Source organism: Equus przewalskii, chromosome 3 (assembly GCF_037783145.1).
Source record: "Equus przewalskii isolate Varuska chromosome 3, EquPr2, whole genome shotgun sequence".
Classification (NCBI taxonomy): Eukaryota; Metazoa; Chordata; class Mammalia; order Perissodactyla; family Equidae; genus Equus; species Equus przewalskii.
In genome coordinates this window covers 1,552,078-1,577,977 of record NC_091833.1, presented here as the reverse complement: position 1 = coordinate 1,577,977, position 25,900 = coordinate 1,552,078, and the positions used below count along the sequence as shown (strand labels likewise).

The following is a 25,900-nucleotide window of genomic DNA, read 5'->3' as shown; positions in this document are numbered from 1 at the left end:
TTAAATTATTTGTTTTTCCATGGCTCTAGTTAGTGGAGCATTTGCTGCATAATGGCAGGAATTGTGCTTTTTTATTCCTATATCCTTAGTGCCTGACACTAAATACATATTTGTTTCCTGACCTACTACTCTATATGCTGGTGAAACTCAGATCTCCCAGCTTGCTGAACTCCAGACCCATGTATCCTCTTGCCTGCAGGTCATTGTTTTTTAAAATGACTTTATTTTTTAGAGCAGTTTTAGTTTCACAGCAAAACTGAACAGACGGTACAGAGATTTCCCTGCCCCCACTCATACATAGCCTCCCCCATGATCAACATTCTCCACCACAGTGATATATTTGTTACAGTTGATATATCAACACTGACATCATTACCACCCAAAGTCCATGGTTTACTTTATGGTTCCCTGTTGGTGTTGTGTATTATGAGTTTTGACAAATGTATGATGATACACATCCACCATTATAATATCCCACGTAATAGTTTCATTGCCCTAAAAATCCTCGGTGATCCTCCTGTTCATCCCCACCTCCTCCCTAACCTCTGGCAAGCACTGATCTTTGTACTCTCTCCATAGTTTTGTCTTTTCCAGAATGTCGTAAAATTGGAATCATACAGTATGTAGCCTTTTCAGATTGGCTTCTTTCAACTAGTGATACGCATTTAAGGTCCCTCCATGTCTCTTCATGGCTTGATAGCTCAGTTCTTTTTAGCTCCTGAATAATAACCCGTTGTCTGGATGTACCAGTTTATTTATCCACTCACCTACCAAAGGACATCTTGGTTGCTTCCATGTTTTGGCTTCCAAGCAATTATGAATAAAGCTGCTGTAAACATCTGTTTGCAGGTTTTTGTGTGGACGTAAGTTTTCATCTCCTTTGGGTAAGTAATGAGGAGCATGATTGCTGGATCGGATGTTAAGAGTATGTTAGTTTTGTGAGAAACCGCCAAACTGCCTTCCAAAGTGGCTGTACCATTTTGCATTCCCACCAGCAACGAATGAGCGTTCTGTTGCTCCACATGCCCACCAGCATTTGGTGGTGGTAGTGTTCTGGATTTTGGCCATCTAATAGGTGTGGGGTGGCATCTTGTTGTTTTAACTTGCATTTTCTTGATGACATAATGATGTGGAGCATCTTTTCACATGCTCATTTGCCATCTGTACAGTATGTCTCTGGTAAGAGTCTGTTAAGGTCTTTGGCCCATTTTTTAGTCGGGTTGTTTGTTTTCTAACAGTCCTTTATCAGATATGTGTTTTGCCGATATTTTCTCCCAGTCTGTGGTTTGTCTTCTGATTCTCTTGACAGTGTCTTTCCCTGCAGTTCTTTTTTCGTTTTTATGTACCACGGTACTTTAAATCTACTTGTCTCAGACTAAAACTTTTATTCTTCCCAGCCATCCAAGGCTCTTACCGTTTATGTTCAGTTAGTTATCAACCCCTGATGTTTCTACTGTCTGGTTATCACAACTCTGGCATTGCTTCTCTCTCAGTCACTCATTTTCACATTTACATTCAGTCCTTCTCTTCTGCCTTCTCAGTGGTCTGTCTGCTTTTGGTCTCTGCCTCCTCCCTTTGGTTCTTCCTGCTGTAATTTAAGGGAGCTTTCTAATATAGGTGACTTACAAGGCCTTCAGTGTAAAGTTCCAAGTTCCTTGGTATGGAGTGTAAGTACACAGACTTCCTGTGCTGGCTCCTCTTGTTACTTCCCTGCCATTTTCAACTACATACTTGCACGTGCCTACATGCACCATATTTTTTCTCTGCCTACTAAGCTCTATGATCTCAGCCTAGACATCACTTAGCTGAGACACTCTTCTTGTACTCCCCACTTTGAGTTGGGTGTCATCTCTCTGTTCCCATGGCACTCTCTGCTTAGCCCCATGTAACACGTAACTGTAATTTTTCAGTAATTTTTAGCCCCCGAACTGTAATTTTTCTGTACTACTTTGCCTCTCCAAATAGACTGCAATCTCCATGAGGACTTTGTCTTGATCACCCTTGTTTGTCTAGAGTTTAGCCCTGTTTCTGGCATGTAGTTGGTGCTCAGTAAATATTTGTTGAATAGTTGACTAATACCTTCACACTGCCCTTAATATGCTTTTCCAGTCTTATCCTCCAGCATTTCCTCTTTGCCCTACCTGGTCAAACTGGATTCTTTTTGTTTCTTGAACACTCTCTGTACTTTAACATCTCTGTGCCTTTGCTCTTGATTGTATTTAATCTCTCAAATATCTGTCTGTGCTACTTTGGGCAGATTGCTTAACCTCTTCAAGCCTTAGTTTCCATTAGCACATGAACAGCTATTAGGCATATTGCCGCCCCACCTCCCATGTCCTGATGCTGGAATGGCAGTGTAGTTGAGTGGTTAAGAGGACAGGCTCTTAAGAGTCAGACCTGGATGTGTCTCATGGCTCTATCACTTACTAGTTTGTGTTTGTGACTTTAAGCTCCATGAGAGCAGGGACACTGCTTACTTGCGCATCTAAAAAGCACATTGCCTAACACATAGAAGGTGCTTAAATAATTTTAAAAAAATTAGTTGTTGAGTCGCTTAATTTCTATAAATTTTACCACTTACATTCTAGTGAGGGAAGTAAACAGAATTACAAATTGTGATATGTAGTATAAAGGAGTCAGAAGTGCTGAAGGAAAGAATAATGGGGGTGGGAGGGAGACCTGCTGTCCTAAGTGGTGACATTTAAGCAATGATAAAAGGATAAGGAGCTGGCCCTTTGAAGGAGGGAAGGGAGAACATCTCAGATTGAAGGAGCAGCAGAGATAAAGGCGCTGGGGCAGGACTGAACATGGACTGTTCTAGGAGCTGAGAGAAAAGAGTGTTGTGGAGCACATGGATGAGGGGGAGAGATGGGTAGAGATCAGATCCTGCAGAGTCGAAGTAAGGAATGTGAATTTTATTTTAAGGGTACTGAGAAGCCATCAAAAGGTTTTAATTAAAGGAGTAACATAATCCACTTTTAAGATGCCTACAGCTGTTGTTTGGAGAATTGATTGGTTAGAAGGCTGGTTCTTTGATCAAGCAGTAGTTGACTATGACCTGGATTAAGGTGGTGGCAGTGAAGATGAGGAGAAGTGGATGGATTTGAGATGTACTTTGGAGACAGAATTAACAGGACTTGCTGATGGATTAGATATGAGAGGTGAGGGAAGGAAGGAATTAGGTGTTTCTGGCTTGAGCAACTCTATGGATCAGGGTACTGTTTACCAAGATGGGAAACACTAGAGGGGGGCTGGGACAGAAGAATGGCAATAAAATTCAAAGTTCTGATATGTTGGATTTGAGGGATCTATGAGACATTCAAAATGATCCAGTGAGAGAGGAGGAAAATCAGGGGTATGTTTGTCACGGAAGCCAGATGGGAAGATATACTAGAGCATGTTTGGGTGTTAGAGGGAATGATCTGGTAGAAAAAGAGGGAGAGACTGGTGCCAGAGAGAAGGGATAATAGAAAGAGTGTGAAGTCTGAGACGTGAGAGGACAGTGTCCAAGTGCAGGGTCACTTCTTCCATTCTACTGGGAGAGGAGGAGGTGGTAAGTCAGCATTTGATGGCTTCTCTTGTATTTTCTGAAGTAAGCATGGGTGAAGCCATCAGTAGAGAGTGTTTATAGTAAGTGAGTACTATACTATGGCAGGTTAAAGATGTAGTAGAGAGAGATACATTGAGAAACTGAGCAGAGGGGAAGCCAGGAGAGATTCTGCGATGTGTTAGCCAGTGATGCCACCTGATGCTTACTGTTCACAGGAGATTCTAGGAGAATACCTAGAGCAAGAATGTTAATTTTTTTCCTAAATGTGAACTTTTTTGTTGATGTGTGTCATAAATGCATGCAGAAAAGTGCTCAGTTTATAAGTCTACAGCTTGATGAATTTTCACAAAGAGAACGCACTATTGTTACCAGCTCTCCCGTGTTCCATTGCTTTTACTTTGATTTTTCTTTTCTTAAATATAACTCTTCAGGAACTCCAGGCTGAACGATATAGATAAAATAGTCCATTTGGGGTCAATTTATTCTCTAGGCTTGAACCACAGTGACCAGAATGATGTTGGCAAAGGCCTTTTATTAGGTTTGAGGAGGTTGCCTAGTCATGTTGAACTTATTTGTGGTTTTTGTTTGCTTTGTTTTGCACAGCAAGGGACTTGGCGGTACATGGAAGGAACTAAAAAGAGAAGGTTGGAGGAAAAACCTTTGGAGAACTAATGTATATATTTATGAAGCAGATGTTGCCAGTGAGAAATATTTTCTTAAAAAATTAGAAGACTTTAATGCCAGTCTTGAATTTTACAGGAAGGATTATACTGTACTTGTTACAGTTATTTATTGTCATGTCGACAAGCTTAGTTAGTGATGGTTGATACAGTATAATTAAATGTACACTGGCTTCTTTGCAAAGACTCTACCTTGGAAAGATTACTTCAATAATTAGTTTAACTAAATGAAGTAAACTAATTGTTAGAAACTTCTTGCCCCCACCCCCACCTTTGTTTTACCTTTTGCTCCTTTGAATTGGGCTAAAGTTCAGGCATTTTTTTTTGTAAGTATTAACTAATGTGTGTATACGTATATGAAAGTACACATAGGAAATATGTATGAAATATGTGGGGTTTTTTAATTTGAGTAGGCTTTTTTAAAGATTTTTTCCCCCTTTAAGTATCCATCTATTTGAGGCATTTTAAGAAAAAAAGAAATCTAAGAAAAAAAGAAGGCAGTAAACAAAATCAATTCTTGATTTCTCAGTGTATGAAGTTACCAGCAATTAATTAGCAGGAAAGTGTGGGGACATAAAATATGCAGTAAAATTTTAAAATTTAATCCTTTTTTTAATAACCAAAAGAGAAATAAATATATATGTGTTTTGTGGGACTTTTGAGAAACACATACAGAAATGCAACCCCCACCTCCCCCATGATCGTTAATAATCTGATTTGGAAAGTAACCATTGTAGACGTTTTGGTGTCGTTTCTAGCCTGTGTATGTGTTCCACATTTTTTCGAATCAGCCATAGATATTTTAAAGTTAATTTCTTGGATCTGACTTAAATCCTTATAGATAAGGATTTATTTTCCCATTAAATGATTACTACTTGTTAGTAACTATACATGTTTGAACTGTGTAATTCCAAATGATGAAGTTTGTGCTTAAAGACTCTATATCCTGGCAGTTCTTGATATTTTGTGTGCCTGTAGTTCAGTCTTCCCATCTCTGTTCTCTGTGGTTTCTGGTTCTAAACTTGACCTCCCTCTCTCCTTTTCTAATCCCTCACCTTAAGCCTTTGAACCACATTCTGCAGTTCGGATGCCCTTCTGGTTTCTTTTCTGTCCCATATATGGTACATACATACATAAAGATAGACAGCTGTATCAGTGTGCGTGTTTACTTAACTATTTTTTTCTTTTAACATAAATGTGCTTGTAATATATTCTGTGGCTTGTTTTTTCCTCCACCCATTTAAACAGTTTGATTCTTACATGTTAGTAGATATGAGGCCATCTTATTGGGGAAAAAAAGGTGGCATAGTATTCTGTTGTATGGACCATAATTTAATCACTCTCTTAAGATAAGGCTGTTTTCAGTTTGTTTGCAATTACAGATAGGGTTGCTGTAGGTGTCCCTATACATACACCTTTGCCAATGTGTAAATTGGAGGATAGACTCTTGGAAGAAAAACTGCTGGGTCAAAGAGTTTACCACTTTAAATTTTGAAACAAACTGCCAAATCTTATTAGAAGGCTTCAGAGTGGACATTCCCAGCAGTGTTTCCCTACATCTTTGCCAATACTTGGAATCAAATCTTTGAAAGCAAATTTGTATCTGTCATTTCTTAAGTAATGTGTACAATTTGTGATGTTTCTCATACCAAGTTTTGTTTTTTTTGGTAATTTTTTTTATTGAGTTCATAATAGTTTACATCATTGTGAAATTTCAGGTGTACATTATTCCTTGTCTGTTACCACGTAAGTGCTCCCCTTCATCCCCTGTGCCCACCTACCACCCCCCTTACCCTGGTAACCACTGAACTGTTTTCTTTGTCTATATGTTTGTTTATATTCCACGAGTGAAATCATATGGTGTTTATCTTTCTCAGTCTGGCTTATTTCACTTAGCATAATACCCTCCAGGTCCATCCATGTTGTTGCAAATGGGATGGTTTTGTCTTTTTTTATGGCTGAGTAGTATTCCGTTGTATATATATACCACATCTTCTTTATCTGATTTTGGTGGATGGGCATTTGGACTGTTTCCATGTCTTGGCTATTGTGATAGTGCTGCAATGAACATAGGGGTGCATGTGCTACTTTGGATTGTTGATTTCAAGTTGTTTGGGTAGATACCCTGTAGTGGGATAGCTGGGTCATATGGTATTTCTATTTTTAGTTTTTTGAGAAATCTCCATACTGTTTCCCATAGTGGCTGCACCAGTTTGCATTCCCACCAGCAGTGTATGAGGGTTCCCTTTTCTCCACACCCTCTCTGACGTTTGTTATTTTTAGTCTTAGTGATTATAGCCATTTTAACAGGTGTAAGGTGGTATCTTAGTATAGTTTTGATTTGCATTTCCCTGATTAGTGATGTTGAACATCTTTTCATTTGTTTATTGGACATTTGTATATCTTCTTCAGAAAAATGTTCATATCCTCTGCCCATTTTTTGATTGGGCTGTTTGTTTTTTTGTTTTCAGTTGTGTGAGTTCCTTATGTATTATGGAGATTAACGCCTTGTCAGATATATGATTTGCAAAGATTTTCTCCCAGTTTGTGGGTCATCTTTTTGTTTTGATCCTAGTTTCTTTTGCCTTGCAAAAGCTCTTCAGTCTGATTAAGTCCCACTTGTTTTTTTTGTCTTTTGTTTCCCTTGTCTGAGAAGACATGGTATTCAAAAAGATCCTTTTAAGTTCGATGTCAAAGAGTGTACCACCTGTATTATCTTCCAGGAGTTTTATGGTTTCAGGACTTATCTTCAAGTCTTTGATCCATTTTGAGTTTATTTTTGTGCATGGTGTGAGATAATGGTCTACTTTCATTCTTTTGCGTGTGGCTGTCCAGTTTTCCCAACACCATTTATTGAACAGACAGTCTTTTCTCCATTGTATGTTCTTGGCTCTTCTGTTGAAGATTGGCTGTCCATAGATGTGCGGTTTTATTTCTGGGCTTTTCAGTTCTGTTCCATTGATCTGTGTGCCTGTTTTTGTACCAGTACCATGCCATTTTGGTCACCCATGGCTTTGTAGTGCATTTTGAAGTCAGAGATTGTGATGCCTCCAGCTTTGTTCTTTTTTCTCAGGACTGCCTTAGCAATTCGGGGTCTTTGGTTGCCCCATGTGAGTTTTAGTTTTCTTTGTTCGATTTCCATGAGGAATGTTGTCTGGGATTCTGATTGGGCTTGCATTGAATCTGTAGATTGCTTTGGGTATATTTTAGCTATGTTTATTCTTGCAATCCATGTGCATGGAGTCTCTTTCCATCTCTTTATGTTATCATCTGTTTCTTTCAATAGTGTCTTATAGTTTTCATTGTATAAATCCTTCACCTCTTTGGTTAAATTTATTCCAAGATATTTTATTCTTTTAGTTGTGATTGTAAGTGGAATTGTATTCTTGAGTTCTCTTTCTGTAAGTTCATTATTATAGAAATGCAACTGATTTTTGTAAGTTGATTTTGTACCCTGCAACTTTACTGTATTTGTTAATTATTTGTAATAGTTTTCCGATGGATTCTTTAGGGTTTTCTATATATAAGAGCATGTCATCTGCAAACAGCAAGAGTTTCACTTCTTCCCTCCCTATTTGGATTCCTTTTATTCCTTTCTCCTGCCTAATTGCTGTGGCCAAAACCTGCAGTAGTATTATGTTGAATAAGAGTGGTGAGAGTGGGCATCCTTGTCTTGTTCCTGTTGTCAGAGGGATGGCTCTTACACTAAGTTACTAACTTTTTGAACTTCTTTTTCCTTTTTTTCTAAAGAGTTTTACATGCACATATAATTTAAAATAAAATACTCCACTGTGTTTTCTTTTTGTTTTGTTTAATACATAAGAGTCCTTGCCCCTACTCCTCTCCAGATGTCCTTTGCCAAAGGCAACCACTTTTACCTCTGTGACCTGATTATTTTTGTATTTACCTTCTTTGTCTCTAAATAACATGCTTCTATTGTTACTTCCCGATTGCGCTTTCAGGCCTTACCTATTGATTGTGGATTTAACTCTTCCTGCCCTGGTCACATGTACATACCCTTCCTATTCCTACACTCTCCTAATTTAGTAACATCATAATTTTGAGTTTGCATTATTATGACTGTGAAAGTTATTCACAATTTGAGCCATGTACTAAACTGGTTACTTTTTTCCCTGCACTATTTAATTTGTATTTGTATAACTTTCCCTGTAGTTAATACTTCTCTTTTTTCATTTTTGCTTTATATTCTCTGTGTTTACACTAATGCTCCCTCACATTCATTACCTCTTGTCTAATCTTCAAGTAGCTTGCATGTCCCTCACATTGCCTTCTTCCTCTAGTGTAAAGTTGTCATTATTCTCAACATTTCCTTCAGCTTTCTCCTGGGTTAAGGATTCTGTTTACTGTAGGTCATGTCCTCTCTCTTGGTTCATTCCCTTGTATTTAAAGAGCGTGTCCTCTAGGAGCCTCCCAAGAATATATCCAGGGGAAGTAATGTATTGAAACCTTGTATCATTATTCTGCCCTCAACATTTTTGCTTGGCATAGATTCTAAAATGGTAATCCTTTTCTTTGAGGATGTTAAAAAGCATTGCTCTTTTGCACCTTGCTTTGGATGTTACTGCTCAAAAGTCCAAAGCTGTTTTGCTTCCCGATTTATTTATTCATGCAAAAAATATTTATTGAGTCTGTACTATGTGCTAGGCACTGTTTTAAGTGTTTAGGATACATCAGTGAACCAGACAAAAATTCTTACCTTCTGTGGCGGGGCGTGGTGGTGGGGGAACAGGGGTGGCTATAATAAAAACCATAATTCATAAGTAAACTGTATAGCCTGATAGAAGATAAGAGTGAAAATGAGGGAGAGGAAGGAAGGGAAGAGGAAGAGGGGTGGAATGGGCAAGGATTAGGAGTGCATACAGTGGGCAGACTACTGGTCACTGTTTTAAATGGAGGGGACAGGGTAGGCCTCCCTGAGAAGGTAACATAAAAGCAAAGATTGGAAAGAGGTGAAGAGAGTTAGTCATGTAGATATCCGAGAGAAAAGTATTTTAAGGCGGAGGCCCAAAGGAGCAACCCAGCTTTGTGGAACAAGAAGGCTAGTGCAGTGAGTGAGGGGGAAAGAAGTGGGACATGAAATCAAAGAGTAGTAGGAACACATCACCATATTGTGTAGGGCCTTATAGGCTGTTTTAGGATTTTATTGATTACCCAGATGTAGGTTGCCATTGGGGAGGGTGTTGAGCAGAGGAGTGACATGATCTGATATAAATTTTAACTGGATTTTTCTGATTGCTGTTCTCAGAACATATTGGGGTGTGGAGGTTGGAGACAAGGTTGGAAGCAGGGAGATTGGTTAGAAGGATATTACAGTAATCCAGGTGATAGAGAATGGTGGCTTGGACTATGGTAGTGTTAGAGGTGGTGAGGAGTGGTTGGATTCTGGATATATTTTTAAAGGAGGTACCGTAAGATTTCCTGGTGGTTTTAGATACGTGATGTGGAAAGAAGAATCAAGGATGACTTCAAGGCTTTTGAACTGAGTAACTGGAAGGATGGCGTTGCCATCAAGTGAGGGGAAGGCTATGGATAGAGTAGTCTGGGAGAAGATGGCCACCCCCTGTAGGTGTATCCAGGAGGCAGTTGGATGTACAAATCTGGGGTTTAAGACAAATCTGGAGGGTGTTTTTGGTTTGTTTTTTAATCTGGGCTGGAGATAATTTTGAAGTCCGTGGCAATATTGGTGGAGTTTAAAAACGAGAAGACTGAATGGGATCACCAAAGGGAAGAAAAGTGGACTGTTGGACAGTTTCCAGTTTCAAGAGTTTGAGGAGAAGAGCAAGAATCAATAAAGGAAGCTGGGGAGTAACCGGTGAGATAGGAAAACCAAGAGTATGTGGAGTCAGTGAACAAAGTTTATCAGGCAGGAGCCCCAGTGATCAATCACCTCTGTCAGATGTTGGAGACAGTTCAAAACTTGCAAATTAAATACAAACAAAACTACAAAACCAATGAAATTCAAGTTACGCTGATTTACTAAAGTATTGGATACTGTCTGTTAAATTGAAGTCTTGAAGTAACATGGGTTATGGAATTAACGGTTACGCTGTAGGTTCTTTTGGAGTTGAATGTACCAAAATTGCCCTGTATGGAGTGGTCACCATGTGATGCATTTTCTTACCAGCATTTAAGTACTTTAGTGAAAACCATGATGTCATTTGGGCTTTGCTTCACACAAATGCATCATTTTATATTAGGTTCCCCTCTGCTTTCTTCTTTAACTTGGCATAATTAGAGCAATGTAGTCCCAACTTGGAGCCAGTGTGACCATAAAATGCGAGTAAGAGCTTTCAATTACGTGGCTAACAGATGGATTCAGATGATTCTAATGTGCTATACTGTTTATTATTAAACACAGGAAAATAAAACATTACATTTTTGTAGAGAAATATGGACCCCCCCCAGAATAGAGTCTTAGTTTGAGGAAAATTAAAGTATGGGTTAATTCACGTGTTATAGTCTATTTGAAATAACTAAAATGATTTGCTTAGAGTTTCAGATGTGATAGGAAGAGATTTCTTTCCCATAAATTCCATTATTTTTCTATTTTACTAGTAAAGAGCCATCAATCATGTAATGTATTGAGACTCTCTGATGTGACTTTTTACCTCGTTTCTTTAATTTCTTCTGTCTCCCAAGCAATGTGATGTTTTCTGTTTAGCTTAGTATCACCAACTCTTCGTAGGTTACTTCAATTTTGATCTCCTTTGAAATTTTTGTTCTGAGTGTGTGTGTGTATGTATGTATTCACTTACCATAGTTGTCAAATGGAATGGGCAGTTGAATGTGTTCTATGTTACAGTGTAGAACTGGGTACAATATGTTTTATAAGTAAGATTTAAAAAGCATAGCTTAATGCCAAGATGGAGCAAAAGAGCAAACGTCTACTGGATTATGTGACAATTTTATATCCTGAGAGAATATAAAACATAATCAGTGTAGTAACAGTTGTATTCAAACTTGGATACAAATAACTAAGTGAATAGTATTTGGATGCTTTTATCTAGACACTGTGAGACTTGGTTATGTTGCAGTAGTGATTGTGTTGTAATCATAACTGACGTAGTTTCAATAATTTCAAATGTGTTACCAAAAATTCCAATTTCTAAAAGTAATTGCTTGCTAGGACTAAAGGTTTAATTTAACGAATTTAGGGAAATTTTGAATTTTGGGGTCAGTTTTTATAAACATTGAAAAGATGTGTTGAATGTTAAGTTAAATATTCTGTACCATAGTGAGAAAGAGATTATACATAGTGTTTTTTAGGGTTATTTGAAATAAAATGAGGTTTAGGGACACAGCAGACAGTCTGGCTCCACTCTTATTATTTCTTAATTATTCTGATCTTCAATTTTCTCATCTTCAAAATGGAGATACAACCTACTTTATGAGGCTTACATAGTGTTTATGAAGCTGCTGACACAGTGCCTTACAGATTGGTAGGTGTCCAGTTTATGAGCTTCTTTCACAGCAAACTCTGTAATCTTTATCAGATTTCAGACTCAATCCCACATTGAGGTTGTGAAAATGAACATAGGAGGTTGAAACAACAATTTTCGGTAAAATCCTGTATATTCAGGATCTTTTTTATGTAGTGATTCATTACAGCGTTCCTAGTATGTCTCTGTATACATCACTAAGTGGGTGTTAGTAATATGCCGAACATTCTGATATATTTGATCCCAGTTAATGTCCAAAAATCTGTTATTAGTGATTTTATTGTTTCACAGATAGGGATCTTGAGACCCAGGCTCTTGTAGTTTTGCCAAAGATAAAAATAATTAGTAGGAGCCAAAGTAGGAATTCAGGTTTGAGCTTCTGATTCCAACCAAATTCAGTGTTCTTTTCACTATACATAGGTACATTCTCGAGGTATGTTATTAGTAGTGCAATGCTAAAAGATGAAATTACTTTCTAGGAATTGATGGATTTATGGAACTCTGATGTCATAAATGTAAATATTTTAAGAACTTAGAGAATTGATATGGATTATGTTGTAGATTACGTTTATGGTGATAAAATGATTTACTTCACCACATAGTGTTGTTATTTTTAAAATAGACTTTATTCTTATTTTTATTTTATTTTTTTGAGGAAGATTAGCCTTGAGCTTCCATCTGCTGCCAAACCACCTCTTTTTGCTGAGGAAAACTGGCCCTGAGCTCACATCCACGCCCCTCTTCCTCTATTTTATATGTGGGACGCCTGCCACAGCATGACTTGCCAAGCGGTGCCATGTCCGCACCTGGGATCTGAACCAGCGAACCCTGGGTCGCAGAAGTGGAACATGTGCACGTAACTGCTGCGCCACCAGGCCGGCCCCAACTTTATTTTTTTAGAGCGGTTTTAGGTTCAAAATTGAACAGAAGACAGAGAAATTTCCCATATTCACCTTGCCCCATTTGTAGCTTTCCCCATTATTAATGTGTCCCACCAGCGGAGTGTTAGATATTTTGCAATTGATGCACCTACACTGACAGATCATTATCACTCAAAGTCTATGAGTTACATTAATGGTTCACTCTTAGTGTTGTATTTTATGAGTTTTGACAAATGTATGATGATACACATCCACCATTATAATATCCCACGTAATAGTTTCATTGCCCTAAAAATCCTCGGTGATCCTCCTGTTCATCCCCACCTCCTCCCTAACCTCTGGCAAGCACTGATCTTTGTACTCTCTCCATAGTTTTGTCTTTTCCAGAATGTCGTAAAATTGGAATCATACAGTATGTAGCCTTTTCAGATTGGCTTCTTTCAACTAGTGATACGCATTTAAGGTCCCTCCATGTCTCTTCATGGCTTGATAGCTCAGTTCTTTTTAGCTCCTGAATAATAACCCGTTGTCTGGATGTACCAGTTTATTTATCCACTCACCTACCAAAGGACATCTTGGTTGCTTCCATGTTTTGGCTTCCAAGCAATTATGAATAAAGCTGCTGTAAACATCTGTTTGCAGGTTTTTGTGTGGACGTAAGTTTTCATCTCCTTTGGGTAAGTAATGAGGAGCATGATTGCTGGATCGGATGTTAAGAGTATGTTAGTTTTGTGAGAAACCGCCAAACTGCCTTCCAAAGTGGCTGTACCATTTTGCATTCCCACCAGCAACGAATGAGCGTTCTGTTGCTCCACATGCCCACCAGCATTTGGTGGTGGTAGTGTTCTGGATTTTGGCCATCTAATAGGTGTGGGGTGGCATCTTGTTTTAATTTGCATTTTCCTGATGACATATGGAGCATCTTTTCACATGCTCATTTGCCATCTGTACAGTATGTCTTTGGTGAGGTGTCTGATCAGGTCTTTGGCGCATTTTTTGATCAGCATGTTTGTTTTCTCACTGAGTTTTAAGAGTCCTTTGTATATTTTGGATAACAGTACTTTGTCAGATATGTCTTTTGCAGATATTTTCTCCCATCCTGTGGTTTGTCTTCTCATTCCCTTGACACAATGTCTTTTGCAGAGCAGAAGTTTTTAAGTTTAATCAAGTCCAACTTATCAGTTGTTTCTTTCCTGGTTCATGTCTTTGGTGGTGTTTTGGAAAGTCATTGCCAAACCCAAGTTATTTGGATTTTCTCCTATGTTCTAGTATTTTTATGGTTTTAACATTTTACATTTAGGTCTGTGATTGATTTTGAGTTAATTTTTCTGAAGGGTGTAAGATCTGTGTCTAGATTCATTTTTTGCACGTGGATATCCAGTTGTTCCAGAACCGTTTGTAGAAAAGACTGTCTTTTCTCCATTGTTTTTGCCTTTGCTCCCCTGTCAAAGATCACCATAGTGTTTATTTTAAAGTGAATTTTAAATCTCAGTTGTGAATTCCCTTTGAGGTTATATCATGAGGCAGATACATTCTACTTGCAGGGGCATCAGAGATGAGTGAATTCTGGTTGTATACATGCTGTTCCTTCTACTTGGAATTCTTATACCATTTTACTTGATTTATTCATTCTTTTCAGAAATATTTTGAGTACCTGGTCTAGGCCGGTTACTGTCCCAGGTGCTGGAGATACAAGAATGAGCAAAACGGCAGTCTGCTCTCATGAAGTTTATCTTGTATTGCCGAGGTTCTGAACCAAAAGTTAGTGGTTCAGGGATCCTGGGAGTTCTCAAGACCCTTTGAAGGTCAAAACTTTATTTCACAATAAGGAGACGTGAGAGTACAGTGGAGTTTTCCAGAGGCTACATGATATGTGGTTTCTTAACAGATTAAATGCAGAAGCAGATAATTAATACCCAACTGTATTTTATTGCATCAGACATTAAAGAGATTTGTAAAAATATACAACATAGACACTCTTCTCTTTATTATGGAAAATAGTTATTTTTCGTAAACATTTAACATGTCATGGATTTTTACATGTTATGTAAAAGTAATGGTAATTTTAGAATAAATATTAAAAAAAATTTCTTGGCTTGAATTTCTAATAGAGCAGATATCAAGACATATAAACTACATAAAAAAAGCTCTTTTGGGGTCCTCACTCATTTTTTTAAAGTATAAAGAGTGAAGGCAAACTTTTTCTTAAACAGCCAGATAGGTTTAAATGACTTAGGAATCATAGGGTCAGCTATTCAACTCTGCCCTTGAAAGCAGTCATAGGCAATATGTAAATGAACGAGCATAACTATGTTCCAATAAAACTATTTACAAAAAGAGGCAACTGGCTTGCAGCTGTAGTTTGCCAACCTTTGGTGTAAAGGGTTCCTGATACCAAAAAAGTTTAAGAACTGCTGTTACTGAAAAGCTGATCTTGTACTGAGGAGGGAGAAGCAGAAAAAATAGTAAGTAGATAGTCAGCAAGAGAACCTCAAATGGTAAGAGATTACATGAACAGTAAGAAAGGGTGGTCTGGCCTTTAAAAAGTGATCAGCAAAGGCCTCTGTAAGGAGCTGACTTTAGTTCACTTTTACTCGGTCAGTACTTAACGAGGTATCATCTCCCTTCTTTTTTGATCTCCCCTGGCTACATTAGGGATCTCTCTTGTATTAGGAGGGAAGACAAAGTATAGTTTAATTAAATTTTCATTGTTATTTTGAATCTTGATAGACTCAAATTCAGAAAGGATTAATTTTTCAAGTTGAATAGAAAGTATTCAAAGCATATCTGCTTTAAAAGGATCTGGGAAATAGTAGCATACAGCCCAGATTAGCACACTGATCTAAGTTATATGACATTTAGCAAGTTACTTCTCTGTATCATTTTTCTCTTCTGAAATCATGAGAGGGTTGGTTAAGATCTCTTCCTTTTGTTTTTTACTAGTTCTGTGATCTGAAACATTTATTGTGAAATCTATTTTCTTATCTATAAGATGGGGAATAAATGCCTATCTTGGAAGCGCATGCAGGTGGTTAAATTACAGTATGTGTAAACCACTGAGGACATTACCTGGTACATTCTAGGTGCTTAATAAATGTTTGGGGCAGCTGTTTTAATGAGAGTGGAGGAAAGTCTGCTTTGTCTCGGTGTTTAGCCTACTGACCCTGGAACTCATTGAGACTATAGCAGCAAGAGCAAAACCAACAACAGTCAAGCTCCAATGAGAGACATGACAATTACGCAGGAGAACTTAAATAGAAGGGTTAAGGAAGTACAAGGGCAATGCAATCCAAATTTATGTGGTCATTCCAACTTCAGAGAAAGGAAAGGGAAGCAGCTACTCCTGCCATCAAAACCTCTCTTCCCTTGTTGGACATTGAGGGTATCTACCTGACTAAAAAGTGCTTTAGCATATCAAGACATAAGGTAATTTTAGCGAAACCAAATTCATGAATTAGAACTTGGTGAGTTCTCTTGGAATGCAGTGCAAAACAAAGATTGGAATTATGAGAATAAAATATAAGTGACCAGAAGATAGATCCAGGAGAGTCAGTATTAGAATTCTGTGAAGAAAAGAACTGTGCAGATGCAAAAAATCAAAGAACATTTACAAGAGAAATCCACAAAGGTAAAAGACTTGAGCCTTCGTATTAAAAAGACTCACCTAGTGTTTGGCAAGTGCTAATGGCATACACCTAGATGTTCTGGTGAAGATTTCTTCCAGAGATAAAGAAAAGAGTCCAACAAGCCATCTGTCGGGGGGAAAGGTTACCTGTAAAGGAGTAAGAATAAAATGGCATTAGGTTTTTCATCTGCACCATTACATGTCAGAAAACAGTGAGCAGAATTTGCGTAGTTCTTAGGGGAAAGGGGTCTGACTAGAATTCTGAGCTTGTGCAGTCTGTGCCAAAGCTTCAGACTGCTACGATTGGGACTTAATCACTTATATGCTGTTTCTAAAAACTTTCTTGAGGTACTCTGCCCATACCAAAAAATGAATCATAATTAAGGATTCAAGGGGAGAAAGAGATGGGTATTTGCCTTGTGATATAGTTGTGAGAAGTGAAACCAGAATGGTTGCAATTGGGTTTGAAGGATTGTTTTGACAGAGTTTTGAAGTTTAGTACAATCTTTATCCTGGCAGGTGGGAAAGGGAACGTTTTACTGTCAGCGTGTTAATACGCTTGCCTTGTTTGGGGAGATGTTAATACTTTCATTTTTGATGTTAATAAAAAGTTGTAGATTCAATGTGAAATAAAAATATAAGGATAACAGGTAGTAAAATAGAATTAGGACAGAGAACCGTGCTGTCCAATAGAACTTTCTGCAGTTATGAAGACGTACTTGTACTATTTTTCTTTCCCATCAGCAAAGTATGAGAGTTTCAGTGCTCCACGTCTTCACCAGTGCTTCGTATTCACTGTTAAGGTTAGCCATTCTAGTTAGTTTTAGGTTACTAATCCTAAAGTTTGGAGAACATATTAGATTAATGGCAAATTATTTCTCCTTTGGTTTAAGAAAAGCAGTAGGGATTTTTTGGGAGCCAAGATTATGATTTACCCACATATATTTGACTGTCTTCATTGTCCTACCAACAAGACCTAGCCAGTTCATAAAAAACACTCTGCCGTGGCCTGATGCTTAGGAGAGGGGTCCCTTTAAATCTCTGACATCATTTCCTCCTTATCCCCTCAAACCCTGCCCCCCGCCAAAAAAAACCCAAAAACGGATAACTGCCTGCTTTGCAGAGAACATGGAAACTCTCAGAACCCTTCTGCACCTCTTACACCCTGAGTGAGGCAGCTTATGTCCTCTCTGTTCTTACCATGGAGAAGTATCTCTTCTGACAAAGTCTAGTCACTCTGTCTTGAGTTTTGAATCCCCCCTCATCTTACCAAGGACTTTTATTTTATCACATTGCTCCATTTCTTGGGATTACCCTCTTTTCTGGACTCTGTCAGCTTTCACTGTATTCAGGTCTTTCCCGTTTAAAATATAAATGAAAAAAGGAACCAAGTAAAAAACTCGCAGAGGCCTTCCAGCTACCATCTAACTTGCCTCTTCTCTCCACAGTCCTACTTCTCAAGTTAACAGAGCATCCTGTTCTGCTTTCTTTAGTCTGACTTCCACACCAGCCGCATCTCCAAGGTTGCTTTTGCACAGGTCACCAGGAACTTCTATATTGCCAATCCATGAACACCTTTTAGGCCTAATCTTTACTTGATCTCTCAGCAGATGCCACATGGTTGACTTGTGTTATTATTTTTGCTATTTCCTTACCATATTTTTTTAATGTAATTATTTACACCCTGCCGAGGTTTATAATACTTAGATTCTAATTTGTAATTGTAATGCCTTATAGTTTCAGTCTTAGTTCTGTATTTAAATGGTGTCATTTTTGACTAACTTTAATCCTTTTACAACAGGATCACTATTTCTAAATTAATTATTGACTCATCACCTGATTTGTTTTTAATCAAGTAATTTTCTTAAGGGTTCATGGGTACTATATTCCTTGAGTTCTTGCATGTTTAAGCATGTCTGCTGGTTGCCTTTTTTAATTTTGTTCCCCAGATTATAGAAATAATACAAGTTTCTTATAAGAATATAATAAAGCATAATGTATTCTAATATTGTTGCATATGAGTTTTTTTTTGAGTTAACAATAGGTTACAATCTTGTGAAATTTCACTTGTACATTATTGTCTGTCAGTCGTGTTGTAGGTACACCCCTTCACCCTTTCTGCCCACCCCCCACCCCACCTTTCCCCTGGTAGCCACTAATCTGTTCTCTTTGTCCATGTTTAAATTCTTCATATGAGTGGAGTCATACAGAGATTGTCCTTCTCTATCTGGCTTATTTCACTTAACATAATTCCCTCAAGGTCCATCCATGTTGTTGCAAATGGGACGATTTTGTTCTTTTTTACGGCTGAGTAGTATTCCATTGTGTGTGTGTGTGTGTGTGTGTGTGTGTATACACACACACACACACACACACATACACCACATCTTCTTTATCCAATCATCTGTTGATGGGCACTTAGGTTGCTTCCACGTCTTGACTATTGTAAATAATGCTGCAATGAACATTGGGGTGCATGGGACTTTTGGAATTGCTGACTTCAAGCTCTTTGGATAAATACCCAGTAGTGGGATAGCTGGATCGTATGGTAGTTCTATTTTTAATTTTTTGAGGAATCTCTATGCTGTTTTCCATAGTAGCTGCACCAGTTTGCATTCCCACCAGCAGTGTATGAGGGTTCCTTTTTCTCCACAACCTCTCCAACATTTGTTACTATTTGTTTTAGTTATTTTTGTCATTCTAATGGGTGTAAAGTGATATCTTAGTGTAGTTTTGATTTGCATTTCCCTGATGATCAGTGATGATGAACATCTTTTCATGTGCCTGTTGGCCATCCGTATATCTTCTTTGGAGAAATGTCTGTTCATGTCTCCTGCCCATTTTTTGATCGGGTTGTTTGATTTTTTTGTTGTTGAGTTGTGTGAGTTCTTTATATATTATGGATATTAAGCCTTTGTCGGATGTATGACTTGCAAATATTTTTTCTCAGTTAGTGGGTTGTTTTTTCGTTTCAATCCTGTTTTCCTTTGCCTTGAAGAAGCTCTTTAGTCTGATGAAGTCCCGTTTGTTTATTCTTTCTGTTGTTTCCCTTGTCTGAGAAGACATGGTGTCCGAAAAGATCCTTTTAATACTGATGTCAAAGAGTGTACTGCCTGCATTTTCTTCTAGAAACCCTATGGTTTCAGGTCTCAGCTTTAGGTCTTTGATCCATTTTGAGTTTATTTTGGTGAATGGTGAAAAAGAATGGTCAATTTTCATTCTTTTACATGCACATGAGTTTTTATATATCTTCTTAAATCCCTATCTTCTCTTGACTTCTGAGATACTGCCCTCTCCTGGTTTTCTCTCACCATTGCTTTCCTTCTCAGTTCTTTAGGCTTTTGCAACTCCTGTGGGCCTCAGCCAACAGCATTGGCCACACCTGGGAGCTGGTTAAAAAATGCAGAATCTCAGGCCTAGCTTTAGAGTCATTCTCATTCTACATCAGAATCTGCATTTTAACAAGATCCCGAGATGATAAGGAAGCACAATAAAGTTTGAGAGCTGTTGCAGTCTGTGGCCCACTACCTTTTGCTTTAATGAGCTCTTAAATCTTAATGTTGGGATTTCTTTTATTTTAGGCAAGCTCCTCTTCTCTGTGACTTCACATAGCATCTGTGTGTTAACAGCTCCTCATCTCTGGTCTTAACTCTTTTGTGTATCCACTGCTTTTTTGATTAGACATCTCACAAGCATCTCACTCCTACTTTGTGTTTCCTCTATCATCATATCTCAATATCTAGCCTAGTGCCTAATAGGTTCTGATTATAAGTATATGCTGTTTGTAACCAGGGATGGAAGCCTTAAAATACAGTGGTACTTTGCTTTTCACATTTGAGTTAGGGTTTGCATTTTCCTCTCCCTTTACTGTGTCGTCACCTTTGTTCAGACTTCTGTTTTTACGGCAGCTTTCTTTCAGGTCCTGTGTCCTGGGCTTTCTTCACTTAAGATTATCAGTCTTACCAGACACATAACTCTTCTTCTATAGCTACAAAACTTTCAGAATTATCTTCAGGAAAATAAAGCTTTTTGGAAAATATATACAATTTGAAAAATTTTCTCATTACTTCGCTGCAGTTCTGGAAACTAAAAAATAGGTTGTTTAATTTTTCTTCTTAGCATTGTTTTATAATGAAGTTTGATTTTTAACTTCTGGCATTTTAAGCTGTTGAATTTTTAAGGAGACTTGCCTTAAATTTTTGTCAGTTTGTGAGAAGTAAATCTTAAAATAGAAGTGACTTTTAACACTAATTTAACAAACATTTTCTGCATAATACCCATCACAATGTCAAATTTAGAAGGTTCCTTTTTTTGCAAAAAGGAGTTGAGGAAAGGAGGAAAGCCTTGAAATGTTGAATGGAGAAGTTTTACTTAACCCATCGATTCTTCGTAATAGAGAGCAAATTCCTAATCTGAACCTCTACTTTTATTTTACAATAAATATTATGTCATTTCTAGGAATAATTTTTGGACAAGTAAGAGGGGTAGTGGTATTTGCATCCTATCTTTTTTTACTAAATTAAGAATGGGAATCTTCTTATTTTGACTAATTGTTTTCACAATTCTCAATCAGACTAATCTCTACAAAGCACATTCTTTATTGTTCCCTTTGAAGGAAATATAGCTAAAAATCACCAGTATCCTACTACTCAGATAACTCACTCATTGGTCATTTTGCAGGAGGCAGTCTTTCTGATTTCTCATGCATCACACCCCCCCCCCCGCCCCAAATACCTCCCGGGTATGTTCTTTCTGTAACTTGCTTTACAGTACATTGCCATCCTTTTCACTTTCTCCAGTTTAAACTTTTGTACTTAACTGTGTTAACTTCCTGTTGCTGCCGTAACTAACATTTTCACAGGTTCAGTGGCGTTAGGATGTGGATGTCTTTGAGGGGTCATTATTTGCCTGCTGTAGTAGCATTTGTAAACTACAAGAAAATGGTAAGCACAACATTGTTTATTAATTAGAGTAGCCGGGCATGAGCTTATGATTAATCAGAGAAATTCTTCATCAGTCATTTATAAAAGGAAACAAATGTTCTCACATGAAATTGAGAATACTACTGCTGTAAGTATGTTATTAACATATGTGGCAAAGCAGTGGTTAAATGCTCTGAAATTACTAAGACAACATTAAAGGCTGATTCTAAAAGTGTTTTGATTTAGATTAAAATCTCTTTAAACCTTATACCAAACTGGGCTTGAGATGTAGGCTTTAGAAAGTGTAGATAATAGTGCACTCGTGCTAAAATTTGAATTTTTGCTAACTTTGGGATATGTGGGCTTATCTTAGTGTAATGTAGTTTTTGTGAGATTTTTAACTATTCTGTCTAGTCTAGAAATTCTGTTAAGGTTTATTATGCTAAAAATTAGTTAAATGGCAGTTGATCTTTGGCGGGCATGTTTGGTCATCTTTACAAGCTAAAGGCATCTTTTGAAGTGTATATCTGGAACCCACAAGCTCTAGCTCTCTAACTAGATGATGACCTCAGGCAGAGCAAGAAACTTTCAGAGGTCTCAGGTGAATACCTACATATTTTGGCATATGTACCACCCATGGTATACATAAATTATCTGTCTCCTTTAATCCAGACAAAAGCCATGGGAGGCTGGAAATATTGTCCCAGTTTTAAAGCTGAGCAGGTGGTGAAGACTGGGTTTTAATCCAAGTGTAGATGACCCCAGAACACTTCCACTTTTACTGTCCTGACTCACTTGGTAAGTTTAAAGGTTTGTCCATAGGTTAATAGTTTTCAGACGGTGCTACAAGGCTGTCTGCAGGTCCTTTGGAAGTTTGGAGAAAAATGAAATTTTCTTTTTTGCTTGAGGAATCAGTTATCCCCTTTACTTGTTTTATGCATTTGGATTCTGTCTTAATTCTGTTTGGAAAGAGTTTCTCTGCCTAAAATATTTGAAGTCTCCTGTGCTAGAAACCGGAGACCTATCTAGGATGACTGTGTGTTAGAAAATAAAAACGTAGGTGATAGTAGTTTATATTTGTCAATGGACAGACTAATTTCAATTATATTTCTGTTCCTAATGATATTTTGTGTAGCCTGATACTAAGATGAGGTTGAGGTGATTGAAGAAACTATTAATAGGATGGGGAAGTGATTAGAGTTAAGATTTGATACTGAAAGTGGGTCATCTGCAATTTTCTGCACTGGGTTTACTCCCCACACCAGCTTGTGCTGTGTTTAAAGGCTGCCCTAAGCAGGATGTCATTACAGGTTAAACCTCTGAATGCACTAGCTGACACACTGCGCATCTGAGACCCAGGACTTTATTGGGGCAAGGGTAATGCTTGTTCAAATGCAAAACAAGCTGCTCTGTTTAATGAGGCCGTTTAAATTGGCCTTCCCAGAGTGGGAAGAGAATATAATCTCAATTTGGAGGTTAAAGTAGGAGTTAATATGGTTATGTGTGTTTACTACTCTCACTGCAAAGTCTTGTCAAAGGGAGAGGGAAAATTTAAAATATGGTGCCGATAGGGGTAGAAATGTAGACGTGAGTTAGAATTGAGGAAATGTAGTTGACCCCTAGTAAATAGTTATTGAATGTAGTGGGGAGAATGCTTTTACTCTATAAAAACTTAAGAGTTTGCACAGTTGATCAGGAGAGGGCTTGTGTGGCGGCATATTTCCCCCATACTCTTTGTAGCTCTTGGGTTGAAACCATACAAAATTGCCAATATCCGACTATTTTGGACTACATAAACAGCGTGTTTCGACCTAAATGTATGCTGGTGGAAATGCTGAGGCACAGTGTCGCTGGGGGTAGTAGTTTTGCCCCGCCGGGTGGGAGGTGGGTGCTGCGGTGCCCTGGAGTTGCCCTGGGCCCCGTGGGGTGGAGCTTGATGCCCCCCACCCTCTCTGCTGCCCGCGCAAGGGCGGGCAGCGGGGCCTGAGGCCGGGAGGCGCTCTGGGTTGCAGTGGGCCTTCCTAGTTGGGGCTGGGCCCCAGCCCTGGCTTCAGGTGGCCTTCCCAGCTGACCGGCTCCGCGACCACACACTGCAGCCACGTCCTTCACCCGAACTGGCCGGAGCCTAGCTGATGAATCTGGGGAAGACAGACTTCCAAGACAGATGGAGGTTTAGGGCCCAGCAGAGGACAGCTCAGTGATGGCTCCCATTTTTGGAGTCTCAGGCACATTTGAGCTCCCCGGGAGGTGTGGTCAACCCCTCAGGGCGGGAGAGGCTTTCTGTCTCCTCCTCGGTAGCTGGTGCTTCTGAGAAGTGAATGGAGTGTCCAGAGCAGGGTGCTGACCTTCGCTTCTTGACAGCCTACCCCGGGCATGCTTAGGAACAGAATGTGTCCAGGAGGGGCCTCTGTTACATTGTCTTTGCTTCTGGGGGCAAGGCTGTGAGCTGCCCGACTTCTCGTGACTGGGAAGTCTGCCTTGCCTTTTCTGTGCTCCTGGAGGAGCATCTTTCTCACATGTTTACCAGCAGCTGGGACAAGGAAGAGAAAAGGTATTAACATTAAGAGACCGCGTTGCTTAAACTGAAACGAGAAAGTTGTAAGCCAGTGGAATCTGACTGGATCGTGGAATGGCTGCAGCATAATTGAGCTCACAGTGATGTTTCTTTTGATCTGTACTTTTCTTAGGTTAAATCACACTTCACATTATGTTGTGACTTTGCAGGACTGCTGTGTGGTTGGGATTCTTTTTCTCTTTGAAGATGGAGCTAGGTTCCCAACTTTGGAGCATTGGGAGGTTTTAGCAGCTGCTATCTTGTAATCCCTCCATTGACCAGAAATACCAGCACATTTACTTGTTTTCACACTTTGAATGGGAATTTAAATTGTGCTTTTTCTACAATGTTTGGAAAAATAATAAAGATATATTGTAAGGTGAGCCCGAACTATTGATGGTAAACGTATAACTGCTTTGCTAGGTCAAGAAATTGAATTGTTTTCTTGCTTAGTAAGTTATCTTACGTTGATTTGATCACACACTGAGTTTACTGCCCCTGCATGTGATTAGCTGTTTTGGTTTAGTGACTTGAAAGGCATTGGTGTCTTAGACTCAGGGAGCTGCCTTGCAATTATTACGTTGCTCACTCAAGTGAGCAGCATAACATGGATCATGAACTAGGCATACAGCATACATATAGGGCATTTGGGCAATGCTGAGCCCACTCTTTCACAAGTGACCTAAAATGATGGATCTTCATATGCACATAGCATCTCCTCAGCGGGAACTGGATTACAAGAGAGTACCTTTATAGTCCCTTTGTTGGGCTAGGACACCTGCTATATACAGGGCTCCAGATGGTGGAAACCGATTCATGTGGTGCACGTGATGAGCCACATTGTGATGGAATTCTGCTGTACTTTTGTTTCCCTTTGAACTTTAGAGACAGTGGAATTAACCTTTTTTTTCTCTTTGCATCCTCAACCCCCATCTAAGGTTGTCTATCCTTGAGTAATCTAGAACCCAAATTGCATTTACATGGTCACATTGGTACCCAGCATTGTTTTTTTGAAAGTTAAATTCTTTGCAACAAAATAATTATAATTGAGCAAACATTAAATTTGAGGCATTCAGTTTTAATTTTGTAGAACTGTCGCTTATAAAGTCACTGGGAGTGCATTCTTAGCACGTCGACTGCTCTTTTGTCGTGCCCAAGACAAATAGTGGCCTGCCACATCCCAGCAAAGGCAGATTCTTGGGAAAAAGTGCTTCTTTCATCTTTCATTCAGTCTGACAAGTTAGTCAGTCACATTGTGGATCATTTCTTCCAGATGACCTCTCTCTCTCTTAAACACTGTTTATTACTGTGCTGATAAATGCTCCAGCAACACTGGTGAACTCGAGGGTATAAGGAATTCTTTACCAGTTGACTCTAATCCCCAAGCCCCAATGTTGTGTGTCTCTCTCTGGTGCTTTTATCTTTACTTACCTTCTTTTCCTGACTCTCCTTCTCCTTTGCAAATTATTTCTGATTTTTATTATGGAAGTAGAATAGAATGATTTACTTTCTGTAAATACCAGACTAAAACCTTTTATTTGAGGATGGCCCTGCATTTCTCCTCTATCCCTCTTTTGAGGGAGGCACTGATCAGTAGGAAACAAGATGAATACCTAGCTGATGTTAACGTTCTAGAGGATGAAGATGGATGAGGGGATGGCAGCAGGCCCTTCCCCTTGTGACACTCTCCATTGCCCAAATATGCCTCTAGAGCAGACAACTGTTCACTATTAGGAGGAATTCATCAAAGTCAACACCCTGGTGATCCTTTGGATCACTTATAATTCCCTGTAGCTTTCAGCAGCTGACACAGAATGAGAAAGGAATAGACTCAGTTAGGGGAATTGAACACAGAGATAGCGGAGAAAGTCCAATCAAAATAGATTTGATTGAACTTCAGCTACTTGTACAGAGTTTCTTAGTTGTTTATAGTCCAATTTCTCTTTCAGCATTTATTCCATGTAGTCCATCCAGGGACAATTTCTAACATTTTTTAAAGAAAGTGGATTGTAAATGTGTTCTGGAATATTTTGAAAAGAGATTTTATCCAGTGTACAACTCCTAATAATTAAAAGGTATATTTCATGTCATTTATGTTTTTTTAACCCTGTTTTCCTTTATTCTTTTGCTCACAGTAAATTTTGCACGGTGCTTAAGTATTTCTAGCATGTAAACATTATTTATAGAATAAGTTATAGTTGTAATTATTTTTCTCCTGCCTCCTTTTA

The 25,900-nt window shown here is 38.6% G+C and overlaps 2 protein-coding genes across 9 annotated transcripts in view; one reads left to right on the top strand and one right to left on the bottom strand.

Annotated features, from left to right (window-relative positions):
* Positions 1-25,900, top strand: part of SIAH1 (siah E3 ubiquitin protein ligase 1) — a 34,117-nt gene that overhangs the window by 2,734 nt on the left and 5,483 nt on the right. The window contains exon 1 of one of the 6 annotated variants that reach the window (XM_070613635.1): positions 7,479-10,063. The exons of 3 other annotated variants lie outside the window; for them this stretch is intronic. In XM_070613635.1, the coding sequence (XP_070469736.1) occupies positions 9,961-10,063 (103 nt within the window). In that variant the 5' untranslated portion in view covers positions 7,479-9,960. Of the gene's footprint in view, positions 1-7,478; positions 10,064-21,777; positions 21,917-25,614; positions 25,748-25,900 lie in introns of those variants that run through there. 2 more of the 6 variants (XM_008510480.2, XM_008510481.2) reach the window with 2 other exon arrangements.
* Positions 12,295-25,900, bottom strand: part of LONP2 (lon peptidase 2, peroxisomal) — a 133,503-nt gene continuing 119,897 nt past the window's right edge. Inside the window, exons 15-16 of one of the 3 annotated variants that reach the window (XM_070613632.1) lie at positions 16,236-16,343; positions 12,295-14,451 (exon numbers count right to left, since the gene is read on the bottom strand). In XM_070613632.1, coding sequence (XP_070469733.1) covers positions 16,236-16,343 — 108 coding nt within the window. In that variant the 3' untranslated portion in view covers positions 12,295-14,451. Of the gene's footprint in view, positions 14,452-16,235; positions 16,344-21,137; positions 23,649-25,900 lie in introns of those variants that run through there. The other 2 variants (XM_070613633.1, XM_070613634.1) reach the window with 2 other exon arrangements.